This window comes from Vitis riparia, chromosome 9, assembly GCF_004353265.1.
Source record: "Vitis riparia cultivar Riparia Gloire de Montpellier isolate 1030 chromosome 9, EGFV_Vit.rip_1.0, whole genome shotgun sequence".
NCBI lineage: Eukaryota > Viridiplantae > Streptophyta > Magnoliopsida > Vitales > Vitaceae > Vitis > Vitis riparia.
This window is the reverse complement of record NC_048439.1, coordinates 8,495,875-8,523,059: the sequence shown is the minus strand read 5'-3', so window position 1 is coordinate 8,523,059 and position 27,185 is coordinate 8,495,875. Positions and strand designations below refer to the sequence as shown.

Genomic DNA, 27,185 nt, shown 5'->3' with positions numbered 1-27,185 from the left:
TGCCGGTCATTGTTCAGTACCATAGCGTTTCATGGGAGGAGTGGAGAAAAAGTTAAGGTATCTTGAAAGTTGTGGTACTCTAGAGGGCTTACCAAAAGGAATTGGAAGATTAAGCTCTCTTCAGGCACTGGATGTTCTCATTGTGAGTAGTCATGGCAATGATGAATGCCAACTAGGAGACCTGAGAAACTTGAACAACCTAAGAGGACATCTTTCCGTTGAAGGGTTGGATGAAGTGAAAGATGCTGGGGAGGCAGAAAAAGCAGAATTGAAGAATAAGATCCTCCAACGTTTGGATTTGGAATTTGGTAGAAATGAGGGGACCAAGGGTGTGGCTGAAGCTCTACAACCCCATCCAAACTTGAAATCTCTACGTATATTCGATTATGGTGATAGAGAGTGGCCCAATTGGATGATGAGTTCATCATTAGCTCAACTGAAAATACTTTAGCTCGACTGTTGCTTAAGATGTCCATGTTTGCCTCCTTTGGGGCAACTGCCTGTCCTTGAGAAGCTGGTGATATGGAAAATGTATGGTGTGAAATACATAGGTAGTGAGTTTTTGGGATCATCATCAACAGTATTCCCAAAGCTGAAGGAATTGGCTATTTTACGTTTGGATGAATTGAAGCAATGGGAAATAAAAGAAAAAAAAGAGAGGTCAACAATGCTATGTCTCAATCACTATTAATAAAAGTTATAATTCACTAAAATCAACTATTAATAAAAAAGTTAGACATCATTTAACAAACATACCTTAGATATCTATTTTTTTTAAATTTGGAGATGATAAAGCTAAAATCCAAGAGTTAAAAAGACCGGCATCATTTTCCATCTACCTAGGCCCTGCACGCGTTTAACCCAAACAAAAACTACAAAGCTCCACTGATGGACAGCAAAAATACCCAAAATTGATGAACATGTTCTCCTTGCTTTTAATGGAAAAAGGATAAGGTTACAAGGAAATTAGGAACAGAGCTGTTCTAAAAAGAGGTATAAAGAAAAGTAACACACTACCATCCTGACTCTTCCGTGACAGTTAAAACCATTTTGCCTGTCCTCCCTTACCAATCATGATTTATCATCATCATCATCATCAGCCCTTCAAAAATAATATTTCCCTAAACATAGAAACTAACTTGAAAAACCCACAATGTCGGGATGGATGGATATGGAGATTAGATGAATTGGTGAGAGGTGCCCAATAAATATTGGGGAAAAAAGAGCTAATCACCCCTTTGCCCATGTATTTTTCATCATCCAATTCCTCAGAAGATCTTGAAAAGCAACCCACCATGAGTGGCAAAAAAGGGAGCAAAGACGAGAGACTCCACTGCCATGAGCTTGATAAGGATGTTGAGCGATGGGCCTGAGGTGTCCTTCAGTGGGTCTCCAATGGTGTCACCAATCACAGCTGCCTTGCGTGGATCAGACCCCTTTGGGCCAAGGGTCCTTGCATGCTCGGAAGCACCAGCCTAACAACAAAATTCCAAAAATTACCACTTAATGGAATAATATCGTCAAAGCAATAATAACAGTAAACACGGGCCAAGAGAGGAAACCACCTATAGCCTCACTTCACCGTATGCTTACCTCAATGTACTTCTTGGCATTATCCCATGCACCGCCAGTGATAGAAGCAGAGATTGCTATCTGTTAAAAGCACACATCCAAAGAGCAAATCAGAAAATAAAATTTCAATTAACAGCCAAAAACAAAGCTCCTAGAAAGTACTTCAGATAAGCATTTTGTTTCTTTGCGAAGTCTCTGACTACTCATGCATGTCTATATTGCTAGACACACCTAACAAGATTTTGTTCCCAAATTTCACTAACTTAAATTCAACCCTGACTTTTCTTCGCATAATTCATGATATTTTTAAGATAAACTGCCTCTTTTTTTTTAGTAGATCAGAAACCATGAAATTCCAATTATACATTTAATGATCATGATATTACCTGGACACCAGAAACAAGGGAGCCAGCTAGTACTCCAGATAGAGTCTCCACGCCAAAGAAGGTCCCAACGATAAGGGGTGTGAGCATGACAAGGGCACCAGGTGGAATCATCTCCTTAATGGATGCATCAGTAGAGATCTTGACACAAGTGGCATAATCAGGCTTGGCGAGGCCCTATATCAGACCTGGAATGGTGTTGAACTGTCTGCGAACCTCCTCAACCATCTTAAGAGCTGCACTTCCAACACTCTTCATGGTCATGGCTGAGAACCAGTAAGGAAGCATTGCACCAACAAGCAAATTCACCCTTTGTTCACAAGAAACATTGTTTCACCAAGATTGGGGGTAAAATCACTCAAATTGATCACTTCACTTCCATTACAAACATACATTTTGGGTCTGATTGAGCGCTTTAGGCTTTTGAATATGTATTTATTTTCGTTTAGTATTTATTATTATTATTATTATATCATTATTATAATTCAATTAGTTGTCTCTCGACCACCAACTCATTTTTTCTTAATAAATAAGATGAGACCATTTCTCTCTCTACACTTTCTCTCTCTAGATTTTTTTGAAATCTTTCCACGATTGTCTTGGTGGAGTTGACTTGGGCTTTTTCATTTTTCTTACCACCTTAAAGGAAAAGGAAAATGAAGGTAAAGGGAACTTTTTTTTTTTACCTTATTTTTAAATTTAATATTTTAGAAAAATTTTAAATCCGTGTTGCCATATTTTCTTAAATTTGTTTTAAAAAATTAGTAAAAATAATTTCTACTTATTTTCTAAAAATTGTTTTTTATTTCATTTTATTTTTAAAAATTATTTACAAAATAACAACGAACAATCAATTAGAAATTTTTTAAAATAATTTTTTATTTTTAAAGACAAAAAATTATTTTTAAATTATAAGACTAAATAAGCTTTATATTTTTTTTAAGTAATCAATTATTCTCATTATTTATTATTATTATTATTATTATTATTATTATTATTATTACTTTGTAGGTGATATATTATAAAATAAAATTTGATTTTTGAATTTTTTAAACTTTTAAAAAATATTAAGTATTTATTTTTATAAGGAAAATACTTCAAAAGATAATAAAGTATAAAAGTTTAAGTGATTAAATGATAGGTATAGTTGGATACATGTGTAAAGTAATGTTATTAGTTTATTATATTGAAAAGTAGAAAACTTTAAATAATAAAATGAGATTATTAATGAATAGAGTGAGGGAGAAAGTAATAAAAAGTAATAACTAAAGTATGGAGGAAGAAGAGTATGGGGTGGATGGTAGATGCTTACAATTAGTATTTCAATGATTTGTTTTAATTAAAAAGAAATTTAGAATTTTTCATTTTTAAAAATTTAATAATTAGTTTTTTGAAATTTGTTGAATAGCTTGAGTTGGTATTTTTTTTTTATCACCGCTTATTTTTAAATGTATAAAAATAAATACCCTTGGAAAAATATGAAATGTAAAAATATAATAAATTTGAGGAATAAAAAATTAATTTCATTTATGGTGTTGAGGTTTTAATTAAATATATTTAATTTGGATTAATTTTAAATTTTTATCCATATTCATTTTTATTTTAGAAAAAAGTATTTTGAAGAAATTTTAAATTAATAAGATTAAATGTATTTAATCAAATATTAAAGGGAGGTGACTTAAATTATCATGAGGAATAAATTATGAATTTTTTAAATAAAATGAGAAAAATAGGAGGATAAAATATAATCAACTCTTTTTATTTTTGTTATTATTAGTTATAAAGTTAATAATAATTTGTTTTTAAATTTTTAAATAACTTAAAAAGATTTGAATAGATTTGGAATATTTACCATTTTTCTCTTTTTTTCTTTTTTTTTGGGTTTTTAAAGTGCTTGACGGGGAAACTTTGAAAGGGTGATGTGGCTTGTCTAGATTTCTCATCACGTGTTTCGATAAGGGGTGCCTGACACCATTAGACACTACTAGATCTCAACTGGTAGGATAGAATTTTTACATAAATTTATTTATTTATTTTATTATGAATTACAGAACAAAGTTTACCATAACCCTATATCTCCATTTAAATCCTAAAATTTAAAATTTATATAATTATCAAACAAGTGATTTTATTTAATTTTTTCATAAAATAAAATATTTATGTAATAAACCAATAGATAAATTAAATATATTCAAATTATTATATAAAATCTTATTTAAAAGCTTATATATTTTATTGAACTACAAAGCTTAAGTTAATTTTATTGTGTTTGCTCGGAAGATCAAGGGTTGAGTTCCTTATTAAACTAGTAGGAATTGAGTTATCCATTTAATTAGCAGGAAGGGGGCAACTAGAGAAATTTTTTTTTTATATACTATAAATGATGAATTTTCCCCATTATATATTCAACCCTATTATGTTTTTTAAGGTTTGTTAAGAGAGTATTCTCATAATTGAGAGTTTTTTTTTTAGAATGTCACCATTGTGATTATTTGTGAATTGTTGAGTGTTGATACACTCTGTGAACATAGGATCACATTGATCATTGAATGATGTAAAATATCCCCCCTTTTTTTTGGTTCATGTTGTCTTGGTTAACAAATTTGTCATATGGTTTTTTTAATCAATCTCAAAATGCATATTTAGACATAATGTATCCTTGATATTGCTTAGAAAAAAATTAGATGTTAAATTGAGATATAAATCAAAGTATAATGATAAATTTTATAACTTTTCAATTTTTTTCAAATTTGGATTGAACTCGAGCTACCAAGTTATATGACTCAAATCCTATTAGAACAGGTTGAACTTTTTCCTAACTTATTTTTTTTCTCTAAATTATTTCATTTTTAAAATTTTATTTCCTATATTTTTATACTAAAATTTAAATAATAATTAAAATAGCATCCAAATGGACTAATAATACAAAAAAAAAAAAAAAAGGCAATAAATTGAATATATACGATATATATAAGTATAAACTTATCTCTATGTTGTTACTATGTCTTTTTTAGAAAAATTAGTTTGACCAATTTCAAGAAAATAGTTCATTGTCTCGTTATTTTATTTATTATCATTATTATTGGTTAATATGAATGTCTATAAAAGGCTCTTTATTTCTTCTTATTATTGATTTCATTCCTTTTTAGAGTGTTATAAATGAACAAAATTTTGAGTATGAATAGAAAACCATTAATTTCTCATTAAAATATTTATTACATAAATAAATAGCTATATATATATATATATATATATATATATATATATCTTGTTTTGAGAAAAAAAAATAGAAAAAAGAAAAAAAATGAGAGAAAATAAAAAATAAAATTATGTAATTCCAAAAAGATGTGTGGACCCCGCATTTTGCTCAATGTGTTCCCACTCGATAGTGTAACCTCGTTTTTTATTTATTGGGTGAAAAATATGATTTTTAGAAAAGGTCTGAGAATGACAGCAAACCTTAAGTGTGACTTCTTATTTGGAAAAGATGGTTTATGAAAAACCAAAGTTGGGTTCGAGGGTCAAGTTATTTATCAAAAAGGTACGACAAAAAACAGAAGCACCCCTCTAAATCCCTAAAAACGGGTCTCTACTAAATAAGGTGAGACAAGCATAACAATTAACTAGGAAATCAATGGATACCCACAATGATCATAGGTCAAAAGCAAGTCATGATAATGAATAAATAAACAAAGTAAGAGTGAGAGCGTACCTTGGCAGCAGGTAATAAATCGCTATCATAAAAACAAGGTTAGCTTAAGTATAGAATTATTACATGCATATCAAAGAACAAGAAAAATATCAAGCAATATTCATTAAGTATAGCAATTGATAATCAGAAGAGAAAACTCATATGTAGGGCCCCACCAAAGCCCAATTTATCTTTAATGAATTAGTCTCACAAATTCCATTATTTTGGAATTATGAAAAAAAAAATCATTCTTGCTTATTTTAAATCAAGAGAAATAGAAAATTATTTGAAAAACGAAGAAAATTTGTACAAGTGCAAACCAAAATGAGAATGACAGCAGACTTATTAAAATCAGGATTTTTGATGACCTAAAACCCTAATAAAGGATGAAAAGTTGTAGAATTAAAAAATATTTGAAAAATGGAGTGAAATTAAAACTATTCGAAAGAAAATTAAAGTTTTGAAATTTATTTGAAAATTGAAATCTTAAAAATTAAATTTAAAAAATGGAATTTTGAAAATGAGAATTTTAAAAATTAAATTTGAAAAGTGAAATTTTGAAAAATTGTTTGAAAACAAAAGTTTTAAAAATTAAATTTAAAAATTAAAGATTGGAAAATTAAATTTTTGAAAATTAAGCTTAAAAAAATGGAGTTTTGAAAATTAAATTGAAAATTGGAGTTTTGGAAATTATTTGAAATTTGAAATCTTGAAAATTAAATTTTAAAATTGAAATTTTGAAGAATTATTTGAGAATGGAGGAATAGAAAAAAAAAATTAACATCAAAAGAAGAAAAAATAAGTGGATCGACACTTGGCCTTTCGGGTTGCATGTCGAAGGTGCCCATACATGGCCATGCGGAAGTGGGGCCTAGGGTAGAGAGATGCTGGCAGAAATGAGGGTGACGACTAGCAAGACCGAGTTGATAAGCTTTAGCAGCTACATTAGCAGCTATGCGAGTTAACATCTTTCTAATATTGTAGAATGGTGGGTAAATCAGTCCCTTGTCATAGTTTTCCTATGTCACTTGTGCAGCCAAAGCTTCCGAAGCAGCTAAAAGCATGTTGCCATGCACGTGAATTGCATCAGACATGATCAAACCCAACCCAAATCCAAGAAATGTGTAAGTGTTGTTTGCCAAGCTAGACAAAAAGTTTGCCATTGTATTCAACTAGGTCGAATAGGCTTCCACTTGCAAAGATCGCGTGACCCTTGCTCCATGTATAATCTTCTTCAGTAGTGTATTCAGATTGTGAGGTTAGGTTGGAGATTACAAGAATCAGAGGTTTCTCATTGAAAGATGTCATGGCTTCAACTACCTCCTTGGTAAAAACACTACAAAAGCTTGCCAAATGGAATCATAAATTCTGGTACCCTTGATTGACTGAATGAAAATCTCGTCAACCTGGCGTAAAATATCCAAGACGTTTCCTTCTATAACGTTCCCCAAAACTCGCACTACAAGACCAGGCCCAAGGAACGGATGGCTTTGTAGAAATGCCTAAGGAACATTCAAGATCCTCCTCAGTTCACGAACCTCATCCTTAAACAGAAGTTTAAGTGGTTCAATAAGCTTCAATTTCATATCCTTAGGAAACGCTCCAACATTATGATGGTTGTTGATTGTGTGGGAGCGAGTTCTTCCACTTCCAAGTGGTGGGCAAGGTTCAATCACATCTAGGTACAATGTTCCTTGGACCAAGTAAACGGGTTTCTTTCCAAATTTACGTTCCAAAGCTTCAGAGTGTCATCAAGAGTAGCAATGAGAATGTACTTGCCATTAGGAGAGAACTTGGCAAATGAATTGGCGGGACCATTATCCTTAATGAGCGTCTTCAAGAGAGCACCAGTGTCGGAGGCTCAAATTTTGCAAGAATAGTCGTGACTGCCGGAGACAATGAGAGATCCGTCACAGTTGAAATGGACGGAGGTGATAGGCATGGAATGGATATTCCTCCCATTAAGAGCACAAGAAGATTGTTGATACCATTCCTGTATGATCGGTGCTTCTGGAAATGTCCAATAACTTCAACGAAGTCAACTAAATGTGTTGTTTTTCCAAAGAAGGAATAAACTCCAGTTGATATCACCACAACTTCAATCTCTTCATGTTTACACGTTGAACCAAAAAAAAAAAACTTCATCGCCTGTTCTTTTGGTAACGGGTAGGATGGGTATGAATGGAAGAGGTGGTTAAGGAAGTGAGTTTATAAGGTCAGGTGTTGAATGGGGTTGTGGATAGTGAGAGAAGTGGGTTCGATGGTGAAACCAGCTATGGGCAATGGGTGTGATAGATGGGGAGTGATTGAATGGGCATGGTGATGGGTGTGTTGGGGTATGAAGATTAGAAGGATGGTGAGATGAAGGTGGCCATGTGCATGGTGTAGGGGCCTTCTCCCACATGTCCACCAATACGTCCACGCGTCTGTCCACATGGCATCGTTCTGGCTAGGTGACCGAAAATTCTCTATTGTACCAAAATACTTAGCCTTTTTACGTAGTAACTCTGGTCAAGAAAAACTAGAGAAAGAGTCACTACGGCTTTTGTAGTATTCCGGGTATCGTTCTCAAGGATTGGCTTATGAAAATTGTCAATACTAGAATAAATGAATTGTTTTTGTTTAAATCCTTAAGTGAAAAACAATATGTGAATAATGTGAAACTAAGTAAAAGAAATTAAATTAATAAGAGAAAATGAATGTTGATTTTAAATTCAATTGATTCAAGTTTGGGGTTTTCCACAATCCAACCTAGGGTATAGAATTTAGAGAAAACAAGGGTATTTTAAGTAATATGATCTTAGGGTTTTTGGGATCCTTGGCCACTCGCGATCAAGTTGAGTTCTATAACTCAAAATTGCATCCGAAACCTAATTTTTCCTTTTTAAAACATATTCATAAAACCATCAAATGAATGAAATTGATTATCAATTTAAGATTTGGCTTTTTAACCCTTCCTACTCCTTATAGCTTTGTTTAGGGGCAAATAACGGTAGGTAAGATGAGGATAACTAATGATCAAGAATTACCAAGAATCACTAGTATCAAGTAATAACCTACCGTATCATTCCCTAAACGAACTCACAAGGATAGGATAAAAATATGATAAATTGTCACCTAACCAATAATTAATCTCATTATTATAATAATTTACCCATTGTCCCTATAGGTTTCCTAGCCCTTAGGTTTTCATGCTTCAAGCCCCAAGTTGGCTCTTAGCCTCTCATGGGGGTGATGTCACATTCACGATCCATAATAGGGTAAAAATCCATAATTTGAATCAAAAGAAACTAAAAAAAATATATTCAATAAAGAAGAAAAAGAAAACAAACCAAAGTTCTCGTCTTCTTCCACCTTCAATGTTAAACTCTCTAGAAATAAAATCCAAGATCCCTAAAACCTAGAATTTGGAGAGTTTATATAATATCATCAATTATCTAACCTGTGGCACACTCTCATTGGCCACTTATTACAAAATAATTTCCTAAAAATGATTAAAAAATAATAAAATGGTGATTTCTAGTCTTGTGGGGTCCACCTAGGGTGGATGGAGTGCTTTAGATGCAATTCCCGAGGTAGAGGAGGCGGAACATCAAAGTGGCAATGGGTGAATTCGAAATTGGTGTCATTTCGAAGTGGATTTCGAATTCATAAGTTGAATTTCGAAATCATAAGTTGAATTTCGAAATGATTTCGAAATGACCCTCCAACTTGGTGCAGTTGTATTCAAATGGCCATAACTTCTTCATTTCAGCTCTGATTTGCAAACCGTTTGAAGCATTTGACTCCTGACTTCCCGAGCTTCGAAATGATATATAGTAAGTATATAATGGACTCCAGAAAATGCTCCAAATTTGTCCTCAAAGTCAGATTATATAATGCCATCAGATTTTTTAGTTCTAAATTTCCATGCAGTTGAATCTTGCTTCATGCCTCATTTCCCATGCTTTCTTGCCTTCTTTCTTACTCCATAATGGTCATTTATCATCCTCCAACCTCATGATATCCTTGTTTTGCCTTTCCTTACGTTCAATGAGTCTTGACTCACTTATTTCCTCATTTAGCCCTTTCTTGATCTTTCAAAATCTAAAGTCATTCAATTTGCACAATTTTCTTCCCTTGAACCTGAGATAAATCTCCAAAGTATAGATTAAACTCATGGCTAGGGCCTTAGCATTGATTTAGGTCAAGTTGGGTGATTTGAATGTCCTTTGGTGCACAAATCATATCGAATATGTGCCATTAGAGCACATATTTTGGCTCCAATCACTAGGCCACGTGTCACATCTCTCATCACTGTCCGGACGACTTCCAAGACATCCAGGGGAACCTCATGTCCGAACCATTTAGGCCATTGAGCAACCTGAACTCTCCTAATAGCCTCAAGTCTTCTCTGGAATATGAGATCATAACTAATTGACATTGAATTGAGTGATGAGACTCTTCCCACCCTTACGTCTACTTCAATATACAAGGTCTTAGGGCATCAGCAAGGTGGAAAGGATGGCAGGTTATGTCATGAAGCGTCGCCTGACACAGCCCCCAGTTGCCCTGCAGATGTGATAATTGCTCTGTCGCTACTACGCAAATCATCATTGTATGAGCCAACTCAATATCACTGAGCTTCCTCCACCTTAAAGCATTATAAAAACACAAGTGAAGAAGAACAAAAGAGGAGGATACAGTGAGCTCTCTCTCTCTAGCTCTCTCTCTCTCTCTCTCTCTCTCTCTCTCTCTCTCTCTCTTTCTCTCATTAGGGATCTCTAGCCTGACTTGAGCTTCGGAGGGGGTGCTCGGATAACCCATCCGGGCATCTTCGTGTAGGGAAGCAAGGAGTCTAAATTCCGACATTTGAATGAAAACTTTTCCTGCCATGACTAAGGGAGGAATCCATCCTCAGTTGACAAGGTTACAACATTGGCACCTTCTGTGGGAAACATAACAAAAATGTCAACACCCTCCAGAAGTCGATCGTCAGCCATGGGTGACAAGGGTTACTTTGATTGGCGTGCAAGTATGGAGATACGCCAGCGAGAGAGTAAACGACAACTACATTCTCAGTTCATTACATTTAGGTACACTTTAAGTTAGTTCATCTAGGTACATTTTTAGAATAGTTTATTTAGTTTCATTTTAGGAAGTTTTAGGTGCATTTTAGAACAACATTTCATATCATCTTACATAGCATGTGCATGGGGGCTTATTTGAGATGATAAGGAAGGCATTAAGACATTAAGACATTGATATTTTGAATTGAGTTTAGGAAGGAAAGGATCCTCCTTATATTGAAACACGACTGCCATTGGAATTTTAAATGGAGTAAGACTCTAAAAGGAGAAGGAAATTGGGTGGACTTGGAGCATTACCATATGGAAATTGGAAGATTCACAACATGATAAGAATTTAAAGAAAAAAAGACTCTCATGGTGTTGGATGGCAAAGAGAGCTTTAGATATGGAAGGATTTTTTTTTAGGAGATTTTATTAAGGACGATTCTTTGAGGCCATGGAGATATGATTCACGCCACATGGATATTTTGAAGGAAAAAGGATTCTTGAGATTAACAGCTACCATTAAGAGAGCATGAAAGATTGGAAAAGACATAAGGAAAGGGGAATTTTTTTGAAAGTTGAGTTGGAAAATGACTAAAGGGATAAACGGCCACGAAGGGAATTTGGAAGGTATAATTCATGCACAAGGAGATTTTGAAGATATGTGGGCTGCCACTTGGTATACACGGCTGCCACTTGCCATATGAGACGAGATTTTTATAAAAAAAAAAAATGTGGACTCTTGGAGATAGGGGCTGCCATAGAGATTTGAAAAAAAATGACTCATCATTCATGGCATTAAGGAAGATTAGAGAGGGACTTCTAATAGGAGATTTGAAGTATCACGTGGGATATACATGTTGTATTCTGGAAGGGATTCAAGGAGGGGGAATCCTTGGATGGAAAATAACTTATTTTTTAGAGAACATCAACAATGTTCTGTTTTTTTTTTTTGTTTTTTTTTTTTTTTGTTTTTGGTTGGGATTAAGAAGAAAAACAAAGGTTTTTTTTTATGGGAATAAGGCTAGTCAAAGGAAGATTCGGGCTAGATTTTGGGAGTGAGATTTAGGTTAGTTTTCGAAGTAATCAAGCTGGTGGTGGAGAGAGGTAAGACATTTTGGGAAAGTTTGAAGATTGAGCGTGATTCTGAGGTATCAGATTGAGCGTGTGAGGACATTCAATGTATTTTTGGAAGGAAAGCAGACGCCAATGTGATCTTTTCTACACCAAGCATGCAGTAGTATAGGGGAAAATGAACCACGCCCTCATCTTCAAATACTGCCCATCTAACAAAAAGGTGGCACTACTTTTGGATCACAGCAAGGCACACGGCAACAAGAGAAAAGGGCAATGTATAGGCTGTCACTTTAGTGCAAGATGCAGTTCACTTGGAGAGTATAAAAAAGATCAAGCTGGAGCGAGGAAGAAGGACACATAATTAGGTAGCAAACACACACAGGCTAAACCTTGGAAAGAAGGCGCATCCATCAGAAATTTTTGGAAGATACATCACACATCAACATATCAAAGGTGAGTCTAGGTTCCTTTTAATTTCATTTCTTTTTCTTTTTTTGGTTTCTTATTCTCTGTAAGTCCTTTAATGATAAGTTTCATCAATTTCTTTTAATACATGATTTCAATTATTTTGAACTTATTAATTGTCAATATCTCATCTAGGAGTACATTTTTAATATTTTTAAAGATAGTTTTCATTGATCTCTTATTTATACATGGCTTTAAAATTTCTTGTTGTTAGTTTGATGTTAGAATATGTTCTTAAATTTCTTTAGGCTTAGACTTCATTGAACTTGATATTCCATATTTCTATATTATATTATTGTTGGTTTAATGATTTAATTTAGAGATTGGTATATATATTCTTAAGTTATTTAGGTTTAGTTTCCATTAGTTTGTTTTGTTAATTCCATGCTTTCAACAATCCATGTTCTAGTTTTTGTTCTTAGTTTTTAGGTTTAAATACCTTTGATCATGTTATTCCATCTGTTTTATAGCTTATTACTGTTGGTTTATTGATTTAATTTAGAGATTGGTATATATATTCTTAAGTTATTTTGGTTTAGTTTTCATTAGTTTGTTTTGTTAATTTCATGCTTTCAAAATTTCATGTTCTTGTTTTTGTTCTTAGTTTTTAGGGTACGTTCCTTTGATTATGTTACTCCATGTGTTTATAATTTATTATTGTTGGTTTATTGATTTAAATTAGAGATTAGTGTGTATATATATATATATATATTCTCCAGTTATTTAGGTTTTAGTTTCCATTAGTTTAATTAAATTTACATGTTAGATGCTTTAAAAAAAAATCATTGAGTTCTCATCTTGATAATTTATATGCTAAGTGCTTTTAAAAAATTCATTGAGTGTTTGTTTTGGTAAATTTATATGCTAGATTGTTTCAAGAAACTCATAGAATGTCCGTTTTGATAATTTATATGTTAGAAGGTTTTAAAAAAATCATTGAGAGTTTGTTTTGATCCATTTCTATGCAAGATACTTTTAAAAGAATTCATAAAATGTTTGTTTTGATAATTTATATGTCAAATGTTTTAAATATATATATATATTGAGTGTTTGTTTTGCTAAATTTATATATTAAGAGCTTTCAAAAAAATTCATTTGTTAAGAGCTTTTAAAAAAAATCATTAAGTGTTAGTTTGATTAAGTTAGTTAAAAATTCATTGAATGTATGTGCGGTTAAATTTTCCTATTAGTATATTTTTTTAAGAAATTCATTAGATGTTACATTTGGTTAAATTGTTAGTTTTCCTCATTTTGATACTTACTTAGTAGGCTCCTTGAGGATTTCTTAAGTTCAAACCTTTTTTTTAAGAAAATGTTTTCTTAATTCATTTGGAGTTAAGTCAAAATTTCTTCAAAAATGAAATTTCTCCATCATGAATGGGGCTCATGGATCATGAATGAAAAGGTAACCAAAAAGAATATCTAAGTTGATTTTTCTCTTGTTTTCAAATCCTTTTAAGTTAGGAATCAAAAATCCCAACTTTTGCATTTTTTGTTCAGAATTTCTTAATTCACTCGGTTCCTTTTTGCTCCTCCTAAAATCATTTAAAAAAAATTTAAATTATTTTTTAAATGATTTGAATCATCTAAAGACTTTAAAAGAAAATTTGCTCTAGGTTTAGGGTAAAAATCACACTTTCTTTTAAAAACATGCAACTCATTTCATGCAAATTGCATTCTCCTTTTGGTTTTCCAAAAACTTTGTTTTTATTCGCATAAATTTGAACTTGTGCCCCCAAACTAATGGAAATGTTCTTGGCCTTGGTGAATCTTTTCACTTGAGGTTGAGGATGCACAGGTTGAACTTATGAATATTCAATGGGGATTGATGGAACCCCTACATGAAAGATTTTTAAAACTCATCTTTGTTGTTAGTTTCAACTTAGCTAATGACACTTTAGTTTTAAATTTTGTTTTGATTATTTTTTGAGTGTGTTAAAAAAAATTTCCAAAATTGAATGATGTTACTCACTTCTTAAAATTGATTCTAGAATGCAATTTGCATCAAAAAACTTTTCCCAAAGTTGAGTTATTTAGTTGGATATATACCTTGTATAACTAATGTCTCTATAAGTTCATGCCATGCAAATACAATGCACAATAGGTTTTGCTCTCATAATTACTTGTCATCATCTTTTATCCTAACTTCTCTATTTGTATTGGAAGTGCATTGCATTTAAGATATGTTATTCAGGTACACTCTCCACCCTTCACTTTTTTTTAATTACATAAGAAATGTTTTGTGCGAACTATATTTATGTTTGATATTGTCCTTGATTGCCTTGATGTTTGTTTCATTTTTTTTAATGAGATGCATGTTATATATCTTTTTGTTTGAACTAATTTTGGTATCTTGTAATAGCATTTTAAGTTGCAGGTACACATCTTACTCTTCCTTTATGATTGTGACGTATATAGATTGTTTATCATATTTAATATATTATTAGAATTTAGGTAAACACTTTAACCTTTTTTAGTACCCTAAATCAATCATTCAACTACCACACTTCTATCAGCCTAACTAGTAGAGACCTTTTTAGGGCTTAAAGAGGTGTTACCTTTTTTAAGTACCCTCCCGATAGGTAACCTAATCCCCAAACCTAAACTCGAATTTTTCAAAGACACTTTTCCAAAAGTTTAAAGAGTCATTTTTTTTTAAGGTTTTAGTTTCTTACTTTATTTTTCCTTTTAAAAAATAATAAAAATAAGTGGCGACTCCAGTTTTTTTTTTTAATAAAATACAATTTTTCACTTAAAAAGTGAGTCTCACCATTGAGTGGGGCCGCATGTAAAAAATGCAGATCCACAAGGTTGTCCCTTGCATTTTTTTAAGTTGAATGGCATTACATTGTAGCAATAGAAGACTTATGAGGTAATGAAGGCAGTTTTCTCAAAATCCGGTGAATGCATAGGTATTTCATGGTGTTTGAAAAAGGCATCAAGAAACAAGAGCATTCCATGTCCGGTTGTCGTGTCAACTATTTGATCTATTTGTAGTAGTAGGAAGTTATCCTTTGGGCAAGCCTCATTTAAGTCTGTGTAGTCCACACATACTCTCCATTTCCTGCCTTTTTTAGGTACTACCATTACATTGGCTAACCAATTGGGGTACTCCACTTCTCTAATAAATCCAGCCTCTAACATCTTACTTATCTATGTCTGTATTAGCTTATGTTGGTCCGGATGGAAACATCAAACTTTCTATTGTATCGATCGTGTTGTTGGAATTACATTCAACTTATAACATATTTATCTGATAACACTATCGAGTTGCCAGCTAGCTCCCGTATAGATCCACTTAGCCTTTCTCTATCAAGTAACTAATCATTTGATAGTACGTAAACAAGATGGCCTTCATCTTATGCAACCATGCTCACCCAAGTATGACATTGTAGGGTGTTAGATATCCTACCATGGAAAAACCTAGACATAAAGTGATAGGCTCAGCTTCATTAGGGAGCAAGGCATCTCCCATAGATATAGTGGTAGTCCCATTAAATCTGGACAAGATGCAGTCAAGATTTTCCAATGCTTCATGCGAATGACTCATTTGCTTTTAAGTTAACATTTGTAAAAGATTAGCGGAGCTACTCAGTTCAACTAAAATTCTCCACACACTAAAGCCACTAACTCTGAGGGTTAAAACTAGTTCGTCTTCATGAGGCACTATGACCCGATTGGGATTGACTGGTGTTAAAGTGAATAGCCTATCAATTGGTCGGGCACTTTCAAGAGTGAAAGTGCACTGAACCATATTCACTCATTCTCTTACAATGGTGATCCTAATCATGCTCCTCCTATGTCACCTGGACTGGTATTTTATCACTTGAAAGCGTTATTCAACAGGAAAAGTCAGGGTTCTACTCGACGCTTCTTTTAGTACTTCACTGTGCCCCTAAATTTTTTAAATGTAGTGCTTCAAGTGTCCAACTTTTACTAGATTTTCCACCATGTAATGCAAGTGTCAACATTCTTTTGTAGTATGACCATACTCCTTGTGATAAGAGCACCATCGGCTTTGATATCTCTTGGCCAGATCTACTTTGATGGGCATTGTCTTTCTGAACTCTAGTAGCTCTTGGATAAGAGGAGAAATCCACTCGCATGAGACATTCAAAGGGGTGAACTGAAGCAGTTCCCATCTCTATTACCCTTGTTGGGAGGATCTTCGATTTTCCTACCTTAATTGATTGTTAGATGGCTTTGAACCCTCGGCTTGCTATTGCTTTTGGCCACCTAGTTTGTGATAAGAATCTTTTGGGACACTACCTAAACATTATCTTCAAGGATTGCGTATTTATCTACCCTCCAAAATAGGTCGTCCATTATGGCATTTGGCTTTTTCACAAGGGATTCGAAGAAAGGGGTACCTAGACTTATACTTCTCTTAAAAATCTACAGTTGGGCATCCATGCTATAAGACTCCACCTGCAACACCGCTTGACAAATTGCTTGATGAAATCCCATAATGACTCGTTTTCCAATATTCTGATGTTTTGCAAAGTGCATATGTTATGCTTTTATTGGGTCAAGCACAAGTAGTTTGCCACAAATGCCTTCGAGACATCTCTAAATGAGTTAACCAAATTCTAGGGGACCTCATGAAACGATGACAAGGGTTGGCTCATGAAGGCTAGTTGGAAAGACTTTGCATAATAGCAAATCATTACTTATATCAAGGGTCATTATTTGTCAAAAATTCATTAAATGATTGAAGGGGTCACTCAATCCATCATACACCGTAAATTTTAGAAATGTGAATCCTCTAGGTAATTTGTAATTGACTATGTGTGAGTCGAACAATGTGGACAACATATCGTCCAACTGTCTGCTTACGATGCCTACGGGCGCCTTTGGCAGGGCCTTGTGCAACTGGAGCTTAGGATTCATACATTACGGTAAATGGCTTGGTAAAGCGCCCTCTTGGGGATGACTGAACCAGTTTTTTGGAGCACCCAACGTACATGGCCCTCACTTCAATCCTCGCTTACATTTTTGTTTGACAGTACTTGTAGCCTCGTCTACCTGGCTTTTCCAAACTAACTACTTTATTCTGGATCCCCACAGGGTTGATAGGGTTAGGGAGCTGCTAGCAAAAAATCATTGTCTATTTGCAATTATGGTTCTCTATCAAGCAAGGGAACTCCTATCATTCTGCTTCGCACTAGTTGGGTGTGCAATGGCTCCTCCGCTTGCATAATGTCTAATGGCCACTTATGCCCTCAATTCTTCATTTTCCCACTTTAGCCGCTTTGCAGGCTAAAGCAAAGATTGCATGCATTGCTCATGCTCTTCCTACCTTTTCTCCATTTTAGCTTGCCACGCATGGAACCTATCATTCATACTTGTTGAATAAGGATGCATTCTAGGAGGTATGTTAGTCATTCTAACTTGAGGTTCTTAGTTCAATTCCCACAAACGCCGCTAATTGTTAGTCAACGGTCAACAATCCTCTCCTCCAACTGGCCTCTTTGATTCAAATGGTGGGTGTTCCTGCAATAAGAAGTGTTCTAGGTAATTACTGCACATATAGTAAGTTAGGGTGTTGTGAGGACATCGTTAATTATGACAAGTAACTAGATGGCCACGGGGTCCCATAGTTTCCATATGAATTATTTTTCATATTTTCAATTGTCTCCCAAATTAGTCTACAAAAAAATATCAAACAACTTAGAACGTGTTTTCTATGCTCATAATTTTAAAGTAAGCATTTGAAAACAATGATAACATTTTCATTTGAATTTGTCATTACACCACAGTTTCACCTTTATGGTCCATCTTTGAGTTTGAGGCCAAAAGGGCTCCAGGGCCAAAAAAAAGCCTGTTCTATCTAGACATCTTCCCAAACTTACAATCAAACAAAAATATTATCCGATTTAAACATCTTCTCAAACTCATAATCAAACTAGTCCTAGAAGTCACATAATTTCTTCTTCTTCTTTTTTTTACTTCAATTAAAACCACATTTGAATAAACAAAAATGGGCATTGCATCTAAGTTGTGATAAAAGAGCTAGAATGAATCATAATTTCGAACAACAATTTGAAACATGACCCGTACTCCATTCAACTCCAAACTTTCGTGACCATACCAGAATTGGAGTAGGTTGAGATGGACTTCACTCAATTGCAATACATGCATTGATAATAAGGAACAAAAAGGTGAACTAGGATTTTCTTCTCCAATTTGAATTCCTAAGCTTTTTTAAATCTAGTTAATTTTTTTTTTCTACCACCCCCTTAACAAAATGGTAATTAAATATGAAAAGGGCTTTTAAAGATAAGTTATATAATTTTTAAAGTATAATTTTTTATACTTTTATATATGAACTGCATTCTATATACCTTAGTTATATTTTTGTACCCTAATCATCTTCTTTGTACTTAAGTTATATAATCTATATGTTAATAATTTAGTCGCATATTTCATATCTTAATTAGTTAGTACTAACATTTGTTGTATTTAGGTAATGATTTTCATACTTTAATGATTTGATAACATTTTTTATACCTACATTCCTTCTTTTTTTTATCTTAATAGCTAGGTTACCTTTTTGTACCTCAATACCCGGTTCGTATTCTTTCCATCATAGTTACATTAATATTCATATCTAGAACATACTTTTTATGCCTTATAACTTTGGTTATTTTTTTTTTAGCTCAGTATACCTTAGTCATATTTTTTATAATTTCACCACATTATTCGTACTTAGATAATATTTTTTGTACCTTACTACCCTGTTCACATTTTTTATAAGTCAATAGCATGTTTTGTAATAGTTAATCAAACCACACACACGAGTGCAAATAAAGAAAAGACGAGATTTCTAATGTTATTAAGTGATCAATGTGATTCTTATATATACAAAGTGTACTAACACTTAAGAATACAATAATTAAATACAATATGACCAAACTCGTCATTTAATAAAAAATAAAAAATAAAAATAAATAGAAAAATCCAAGGGGTATTGCCCCCTTAAACTCTTGCAAACTCAACCCCCATTACCCCTTACGTGGGATAACAAGATTAATTCAAGCTTTATAATATAACAGTAATTGGTTATATTATTTATATCTACATCGTACTTTTTATGTCTTGGTACCTTGGTAACATTTTTTGTACCTTATTATATATTAGTCAACATATTTCACATAATAGTCACATTTCTCATAATTAAATTGGTTATTCGTACCTAGATCATATTTTTCAGAAAATTTTCACATTATTCGTACTTGTAATATATTTGTATGTGAGTACTCTAGTCACATTATTTATACTTAAAACATTTTTTGTACCTTAATACCTTAGGTGATATTTTTCATGCCTTAGTACCTTAATCACATTTTTGATACCTAGCTTACAATGTTTATACCTTTAATAATTTGATCAAAATGTTCATACCTAAGTCATGTTGCTAATTTAAGTGTATTTTAGTACTTCAATCACATTCTTTTTACCCTTATCATATACTTTGTATCCTATACATTGCTTACTTTTTCGTATCAATGTCACAAATTTTTTACCATAATACATTGATAATATATTTTGTACCATTCTCATGATTTCCACACTTTGGTTACATTATTTGTATTCTAATCATAATTTCACTTATTCTAACCGATTTATAATAATATATATTTGTTTATTATTATTATTATTAAACAAAAAAATGTGAGTCAAAAGTCCAATGGTGAAAACTTGCACAATAGCATAAATTTATACACAAAGATTAAAATAAACAAAAAAAATGGTTATTATCTTAACCTTTCTTCAAAAAAAAGTGGTGAGAACTCGCATAAAAGTACAAATTTACATAATTTTTATTCATTTAGGATTCAGAAAAAAGAAATATGAAATAAACTACTGTATGCTTCTAATTAAAGCTCTATAAATCACTTTAAATTCCAAACATGAACAGATATCCAAGTTTGATTAATTATCTATATGCAAAGAAAAAAGTATAATAGGACAACAAAAGATGCTTTGAACTTCTCAACAATGGAAGCGTAGAACTAAGTTATGAATTGTGAAATGTAAGAGTTTAGGTATCAACAAACTTATTTTCCTTATATTGCTAATCATTTTGTTCTTCTACCTCCTTTTTCTTATTTCATATATATATATAGTTTATATGTAAATGAGCTTTGTAACTTAGAGAATGCTAGAGAAGGGAAAAGAGTAGCGAAGAATTTATTTTTTCTCTTGACATGTAACATGTGATAGTGTAAGAATTATTATTAGGGTGGTGAATAACTCTTTTTAAATTTGTAGCATTTCCTATGAATTTAACGGATTGTGTTTTGCTTAATTGTTGCACTAAGTTGCTCCTTACTTGTGAAAAGTGAATTGTACATATTTAATAAGAACAATGAATTATTTTGTTAAATTTATCAACCATGGTGAATGGAGACTTGGAACCAATTACTAATTAGTTTAATTGTAAGGGGCCATAATAATTGAATGAAGGCTATTTTAATATGCTGAATATTCAGTCAGATGATGGGATTAATTTATCTGGATTTTGATTCAAAGCTATGTACCATTATTTAATGACCCCACCAGCCTCAATCATGCAAGCCTCGATGATTCAAATAGGTATCAACAAACTCAGTGGGGCATGGTTTTGATTCAAAGCTATGTACGACTAATTTATCAGGATTTTTTTCTCTTGACATGTGAATTACTATTTTTAAATTAGTAGCATTTCTTATTAATTTGACAGACTGTGTTTTGCTTAACTGTTGCACTAATAGGTATCAACAAACTCAGTGGGGCATGTTGTCGGTAGAGCCGCGTCAAAAATTTAATATAGAAGGAAATTTAATGTAGGAAAATTCTTGGCAACTTCGTGCCTCTAAGTATGGAAAAAAACTGAAGAAACAAAACAAACGCGGTTTCAATATCTAAAGTCTAAATTGTGGTGGTCGGCATGTTGTCGGTGGAGCCGCGTCAAAAATTTAACATAGAAGGAAATTTCTTGGCAACTTCCTGCCTCTTAAGTCTATAATGGTGGGGCCAGTTTGAGACCCTTAGCGAAGGAAAAGTCTTGGCAACTTCGTGCCTCTAAGTCTATAGAGGTTTTGTTGCCTTTTAAGGGTGAAGTAATACCAGAATTATTTAGCGAAGGAAATTTCTAACTACTGCAGCTCCAAAATGCTCAACAGTTCAAATAAAGTAGCTCCTAAAGCCTCAATAATGCATCCCTCTGGCCCCACCGCTTTCAAAAGGATAGACCATAATTAAACTCACTAAAGCTGCAGATCTGATCTCTTCATCTCACTCGCCTTTATTCATCCTCCATTCCTCTTCATTCATCAATCCCACCTTCTTCACCCTCCCCATGGCTGATACCCTCGTTTCTATTGTGCTGGAACGCTTAACTTCGGTTGTTGAACAGCAGATTCATGAACAAGTTTCTCTGGCTCCGGGTGTTGAATCCGAAATTCAAAGTCTCAAAAACACACTCCTCTCCGTCCGAGATGTTCTTGAAGATGCCGAGAGGAGAAAAGTGAAGGAAAAATCTGTCCAAGGTTGGTTGGAGAGGCTCAAAGACATGGCTTACGAAATGATGGACGTGCTGGATGAGTGGAGCATTGCTATTTTTCAATTCCAGATGGAGGGAGTTGAAAATGCTTCCAGGTCTAAGACGAAGGTAAGCTTCTGTATGCCCTCCCCTTTCATCCGTTTCAAGCAAGTTGCAAGTGAGCGGACCGATTTTAATTTTGTCTCTAGTAGGAGTGAGGAGCGACCACAGCGACTTATAACTACCTCTGCAATTGATATTTTAGAGGTGTACGGTCGGGATATGGATGAAAAAATCATATTAGACCATTTGTTGGGTAAGAAGTGTCTAGAGAAATCTGGCCTCCACATCGTCTCCGTAGTTGGGACGGGAGGCATGGGCAAAACAACTCTTGCTCGACTAGCCTACAACCACCGACAGGTGAAGGCCCATTTTGATGAGAGAATATGGGTCTGTGTTTCTGATCCTTTTGACCCATTCAGAGTTTGTAGGGCTATTGTTGAGGCCCTCCAAAAAGAGCCTTGTCATCTCCATGATTTGGAAGCTTTACAGCAAAAAATTCAAACATGTATTGGCGGAAAGAAGTTCCTTCTTGTGCTAGATGACGTGTGGACCGAAAACCATCAATTGTGGGAACAACTGAAGAGCACTATCTCCTGCAGAGCTGTAGGGAGTAGAATTCTAGTGACCACACGTAATGAGAATGTTGTTGAGATGATGAGAACTACATACATGCATTCTTTAGGGAAATTGCCTGAGGACAAATCTCGGGAATTATTCTATCAAATAGCTTTTTCCGGAAAGAATAGGGAGAAAATGGAAGACTTAAAAGAAATTGGTGAGAAAATAGCAGACAAATGCAAGGGCTTGCCACTCGCTATCAAAACTTTAGGGAATCTCATGCGTTCAAAACATAATAGGGAAGAATGGGAGAATGTTTTGTGTAGTGAAGTATGGAAGCTGGATGTGTTTGGAAGAGATATTTCCCCTGCTTTGTTGTTGAGTTATCATGATCTGCCCCCTGAAATTAAATGCTGCTTCTCATTTTGTGCTGTTTTTCCAAAAGACTCGGTTATTAAGAGAGATGAGCTGATCAAGTTGTGGATGGCACAAAGCTATCTCAACTCTGATGGGGTAAAGAGATGGAGATGGTTGGGAGAACGTACTTTGAATATTTAGCTGCTCGGTCTTTCTTCCAAGATTTTGAAAAAGATGATGATGGTGATATAATAGGTTGTAAGATGCATGATATAGTGCATGATTTTGCTCAATTTTTGACTCAGAATGAATGCTTTATTGTGGAGGTTGACAACCAACAAATGCAGAGCATTGACTTCTTAAAAAAGATTCGTCATACCACCTTAGTTGTCCGAGAGAGCACCCCTAATTTGGTCTCCGCTTATAACATGACGAATCTACACACCCTCTTGATTAAGCGACCAGTCTTATCAAGAGTTGTTGTACCCTTACCTAATTTGTTAGGGCATTTGACACGTGTCAGGGCATTGGATTTGGGCAGCAATACGTCGATTGAGGAACTTCCTAAGGAGGTAGGAAAATTGATACATTTAAGATACCTTAATCTATATTCTTGTGAGAGTTTGAGAGAGTTGCCTGAAACAATTTGTGATTTATATAATTTGCAAACCTTAAATATTCAACGATGTTTAAGTCTTCAGAAACTACCACAGGCAATGGGTAAACTAATTAATTTGAGGCATTTTGAAAATTTTGCTAGTCCGGGTCCATTTGAAAATTTTGCTACTCTGGGTCTGCCAAAAGGAATTGGAAGATTAAGCTCTCTTCAAACACTGGATGTTTTCATTGTGAGTCGTCATGGCAATGATGAATGCCAAATAGGAGACCTGAGAAACTTGAACAACCTAAGAGGAGGTCTTTCCATTACAAGGTTGGATAAAGTGAAAGATGCAGGGGAGGCAGAAAAAGCAGAATTGAAGAATAAGATACACCTCCAACGTTTGGATTTGGAATTTGGTAAAAAGGAGGGGACCAAGGGTGTGGCTGAAGCTCTACAACCCCATCCAAACTTGAAATCTCTAGATATATCTTGTTATGGTGATAGAGAGTGGCCCAATTGGATGATGGGTTCATCATTAGCTCAACTGAAAATACTTAACCTCTGGTTTTGCGGTGGATGTCCATGTTTACCTCCTTTGGGGCAATTGCCTGTCCTTGAGAAGCTAGGGATAGGTTTTATGCGTGGTGTGAAATACATAGGTAGTGAGTTTTTGGGAGCATCATCAACAGTATTCCCAAAGCTGAAGAAATTGCTTATTTCAGATATGAAAGAATTGAAGCAATGGGAAATAAAAGAAAAAGAAGTGAGGTCAATAATGCCATGTCTCAATTACTTGAGTACAATAGGCTGCCGAAAGCTGGAGGAACTACCGGACCACGTGCTTCAGAGAACAACATTGCAGAAATTGGACATCCGATCTTGTCCTATTCTGAAACAACGCTATCGAAAGGATATTGGAGAGGATTGGCACAAAATATCTCATATCCCAAAAGTCGAATTATGTTCATGGGACTGAATGGTCATCACGCTTCACCTCATGTCGCTCTTGTTACAGGTAATTTGAATTTATCTTAGTTTTCATTTCCATTGCATCCATAATCGCACACATTAATATATTCCATAAATATTCTTTTTATGTAGCTTTCCATTTTGCATAACATTATTATCTTGTATCCATAGGTCCATTTGGCACATTTACACTCTTACTAAAGTGTTTATCCTATAATATCTACACCTTGAAAAGTTTAAAAATAAAATAAGAGAAATCTTACAAAAAAAAAAAAAAACGAAAACCTTTTCCAAAAAAATACCTCATCTATACTTGAAACCTCAAATACCTTGAAAAAGCTCCAACATCTGTGTAGAAGAGATTTTAGGTGGTCATATGTGATCTCTAGACTCTATATATACTATATAATGTTATATATTATCAAATTCCATTTTAGGCCTCTTTTCTAGTGGAGCTGGGGGTTTTCGGCTTAGAGTAGACTTTTGTTGGGCCATGGGCCTAGTGTTTCCCCTTTTCTGGTGGTATGGGCGCAATGATTGATCAGGTTTCAGGCCCATGGGTATATATATAAATTGTAAAAATAAAGAAAATAGAGCGAAGAACTGAAAACAGAAATTCAGAAAAAAAAAAAAAAAAAAAAAAAAGTAAACTCTAAAATGTCTCTTTCTAAAAACCCAAATTCTACTTACAGGGTTATAATCATAATGACTATAATTAATATATTTTTTTATAGTTATGAAGGTTATATGAATAGTTGAAAGGTTTAATACAAGGATGGTAACATACACAAATTTCTACAAGTTTATAACATTCCCCTTTGATTGTTAGTCATTCTTATAATATCTCCGTTAAATTTTATTAAAAGTTAAGGATAAAAAATATCGGCTTTGACGGATATTTTGAAAAGAATTAAAAAATATTATAAAACAAGAAATAATACATCTATTTAAGTTGTTATTCTTAAATAATATATGTATAATATAATTTGTAATATTCGACAGTAAATTAATAATATATAACACTAAAAATATATTTCATAGAAAAATATAATTTAGATGTATTTAATGATAAAAAAGAAATGATTCCATATGTATGATTTTTAAAATATTTATAATTTTATTTTTAAATTTAAAATTCTATATATTTAATTAATATCTAAAATATTAACAAAAACTCATTAAAAATTATGATAATGGTTTTTATATTTTTAATACTTTGTTAAATTGAATTTGGATATAAGATAATTAAAATTCAATTTTACTAAATTTATATATTATCAAATAGGATATTTATAGTGTTAAATACCTACTACTTTTCTCCCCTTAGTTTCTTTATCTATTATGGTTCTTAATTAGACAACTAAAAGTGTTTCCAAGTGAAGTTGATCTTTGCATATCTTGGATCCTAATGGCGAGTTCTATTTATGAGAATGAGAATAAAAATAAGATGGGTACGAAGGTGAATCATATTACTACATACAAGAGAGAAACCAAAATTCCAACAAGAGTAAGATTTAATTTTCATAGTGATGAAGTTTTTATTCCTTTTCTTATTCCAAAAAATAATATTTCAAATATAATGCATGAGAAATAAAACAAATGAAAAACATGATCTAAATGTTAACTAATTAATATTTTAATAGCCTAACCTATTAGATTATTTGCTCAAAATATTGCCAAGAAAATTTCATAACTTATCAATAAAAACCATCTTGATTCTTGTCTCAAAATTATATCCAAAGGCATCATTTATTATTATTATTTGTCATTTTTAGTTGCAAGCTTTGATCTTTATTTTTGTCTTGACTTATTTTATTTGCTTCCTTATTTCTTTTCCATCTTAATTTTATTGGTTATGGAGTGTGAAGGAGATTAACACTATTGTTTTTCGTTTCAGAGAAGCAAGTTCAAATAAAGAAGAGAAAATTCCCAACACCTATGTATTGTAAAGTTGTCTATGAATCAATTTCAAATTGGTGATTTGTAAATTATTTTTCTCTTTTTCTTTTCCCCTTTTATTGGTTTGCCTATATATGTAAGAATGTGTAAACTTCAACTTTATTGTTTGGATTTATTTCCTACAACATAAATGGTTTGCGAATGATGGGAACTAGCATGCATGCATGCATGATGTTTCTTCTGATTTGTTTTAAGGACATATCTATTGTTAACCTAATGGATGAAGTGGGATGTTCTTGAAATTTCAATGCAAAGGTTTCAAATGCTTAGTTGTGATTCCAACAAAAATTTTCTCCTAGAGGGGGCTTTGCCTAATAAATGTGAGGTATTATCAAGTAACTTAAGGTCCAAGGAGCAATGCCGGTCATTGTTCAGTACCATAGTGTTTCACGGGAGGAGTGGAGAAAAAGTTGAGGCATCTTGAAAGTTGTGGTACTCTAGAGGGCTTACCAAAAGGAATTGGAAGATTAAGCTCTCTTCAGACACTGAATGTTTTCATTGTGAGTAGTCATGGCAACGATGAATGCCAAATAGGAGACCTGAGAAACTTGAACAACCTAAGAGGACTTCTTTCCATTAAAGGGTTGGATGAAGTGAAAGATGTTGGGGAGGCAGAAAAAGCAGAACTGAAGAATAAGATACACCTCCAACGTTTGGATTTGGAATTTGGTAGAAAGGAGGGGACCAAGGGTGCGGCTGAAGCTCTACAACCCCATCCAAACTTGAAATCTCTACGTATATTCGATTATAGTGATAGAGAGTGGCCCAATTGAATGATGGGTTCATCATTAGCTCAACTGAAAATACTTTACCTCGACTCTTGCTTAAGATGTCCATGTTTGCCTCCTTTGGGGCAACTGCCTGTCCTGGAGAAGCTGGTGATATGGAAGATGTATGGCGTGCTATACATAGG

General features: G+C 33.4%; 2 protein-coding genes and 1 pseudogene across 2 annotated transcripts; 2 read left to right on the top strand and 1 right to left on the bottom strand.

Moving 5' to 3' along the window:
• Positions 1 to 855: 855 nt before the first annotated feature.
• On the bottom strand, positions 856 to 21,584 carry LOC117921761 (annotated as a pseudogene).
• Positions 21,467 to 26,520, top strand: LOC117922149 (putative disease resistance protein RGA3). The gene is made up of 2 exons (XM_034840183.1): positions 21,467 to 24,359; positions 26,211 to 26,520. The coding sequence occupies exon 1, from the start codon at positions 21,583 to 21,585 to the stop codon at positions 22,942 to 22,944; it is 1,362 nt and encodes a 453-aa protein (XP_034696074.1). The 5' UTR covers positions 21,467 to 21,582; the 3' UTR covers positions 22,945 to 24,359; positions 26,211 to 26,520.
• LOC117921760 (putative disease resistance protein RGA4) lies at positions 23,460 to 24,320 on the top strand. Its single transcript, XM_034839720.1, has one exon. It carries the CDS (start codon positions 23,460 to 23,462, stop codon positions 24,318 to 24,320), a length of 861 nt encoding a protein of 286 aa, XP_034695611.1.
• Positions 26,521 to 27,185: the final 665 nt, after the last annotated feature.

Excerpts from the sequence above, each read along its gene's own strand:
- LOC117921760 (XM_034839720.1), top strand. The coding sequence starts at position 23,460 with ATGGGTAAACTAATTAATTTGAGGCATTTTGAAAATTTTGCTAGTCCG.
- LOC117922149 (XM_034840183.1), top strand. The coding sequence starts at position 21,583 with ATGGCTGATACCCTCGTTTCTATTGTGCTGGAACGCTTAACTTCGGTT.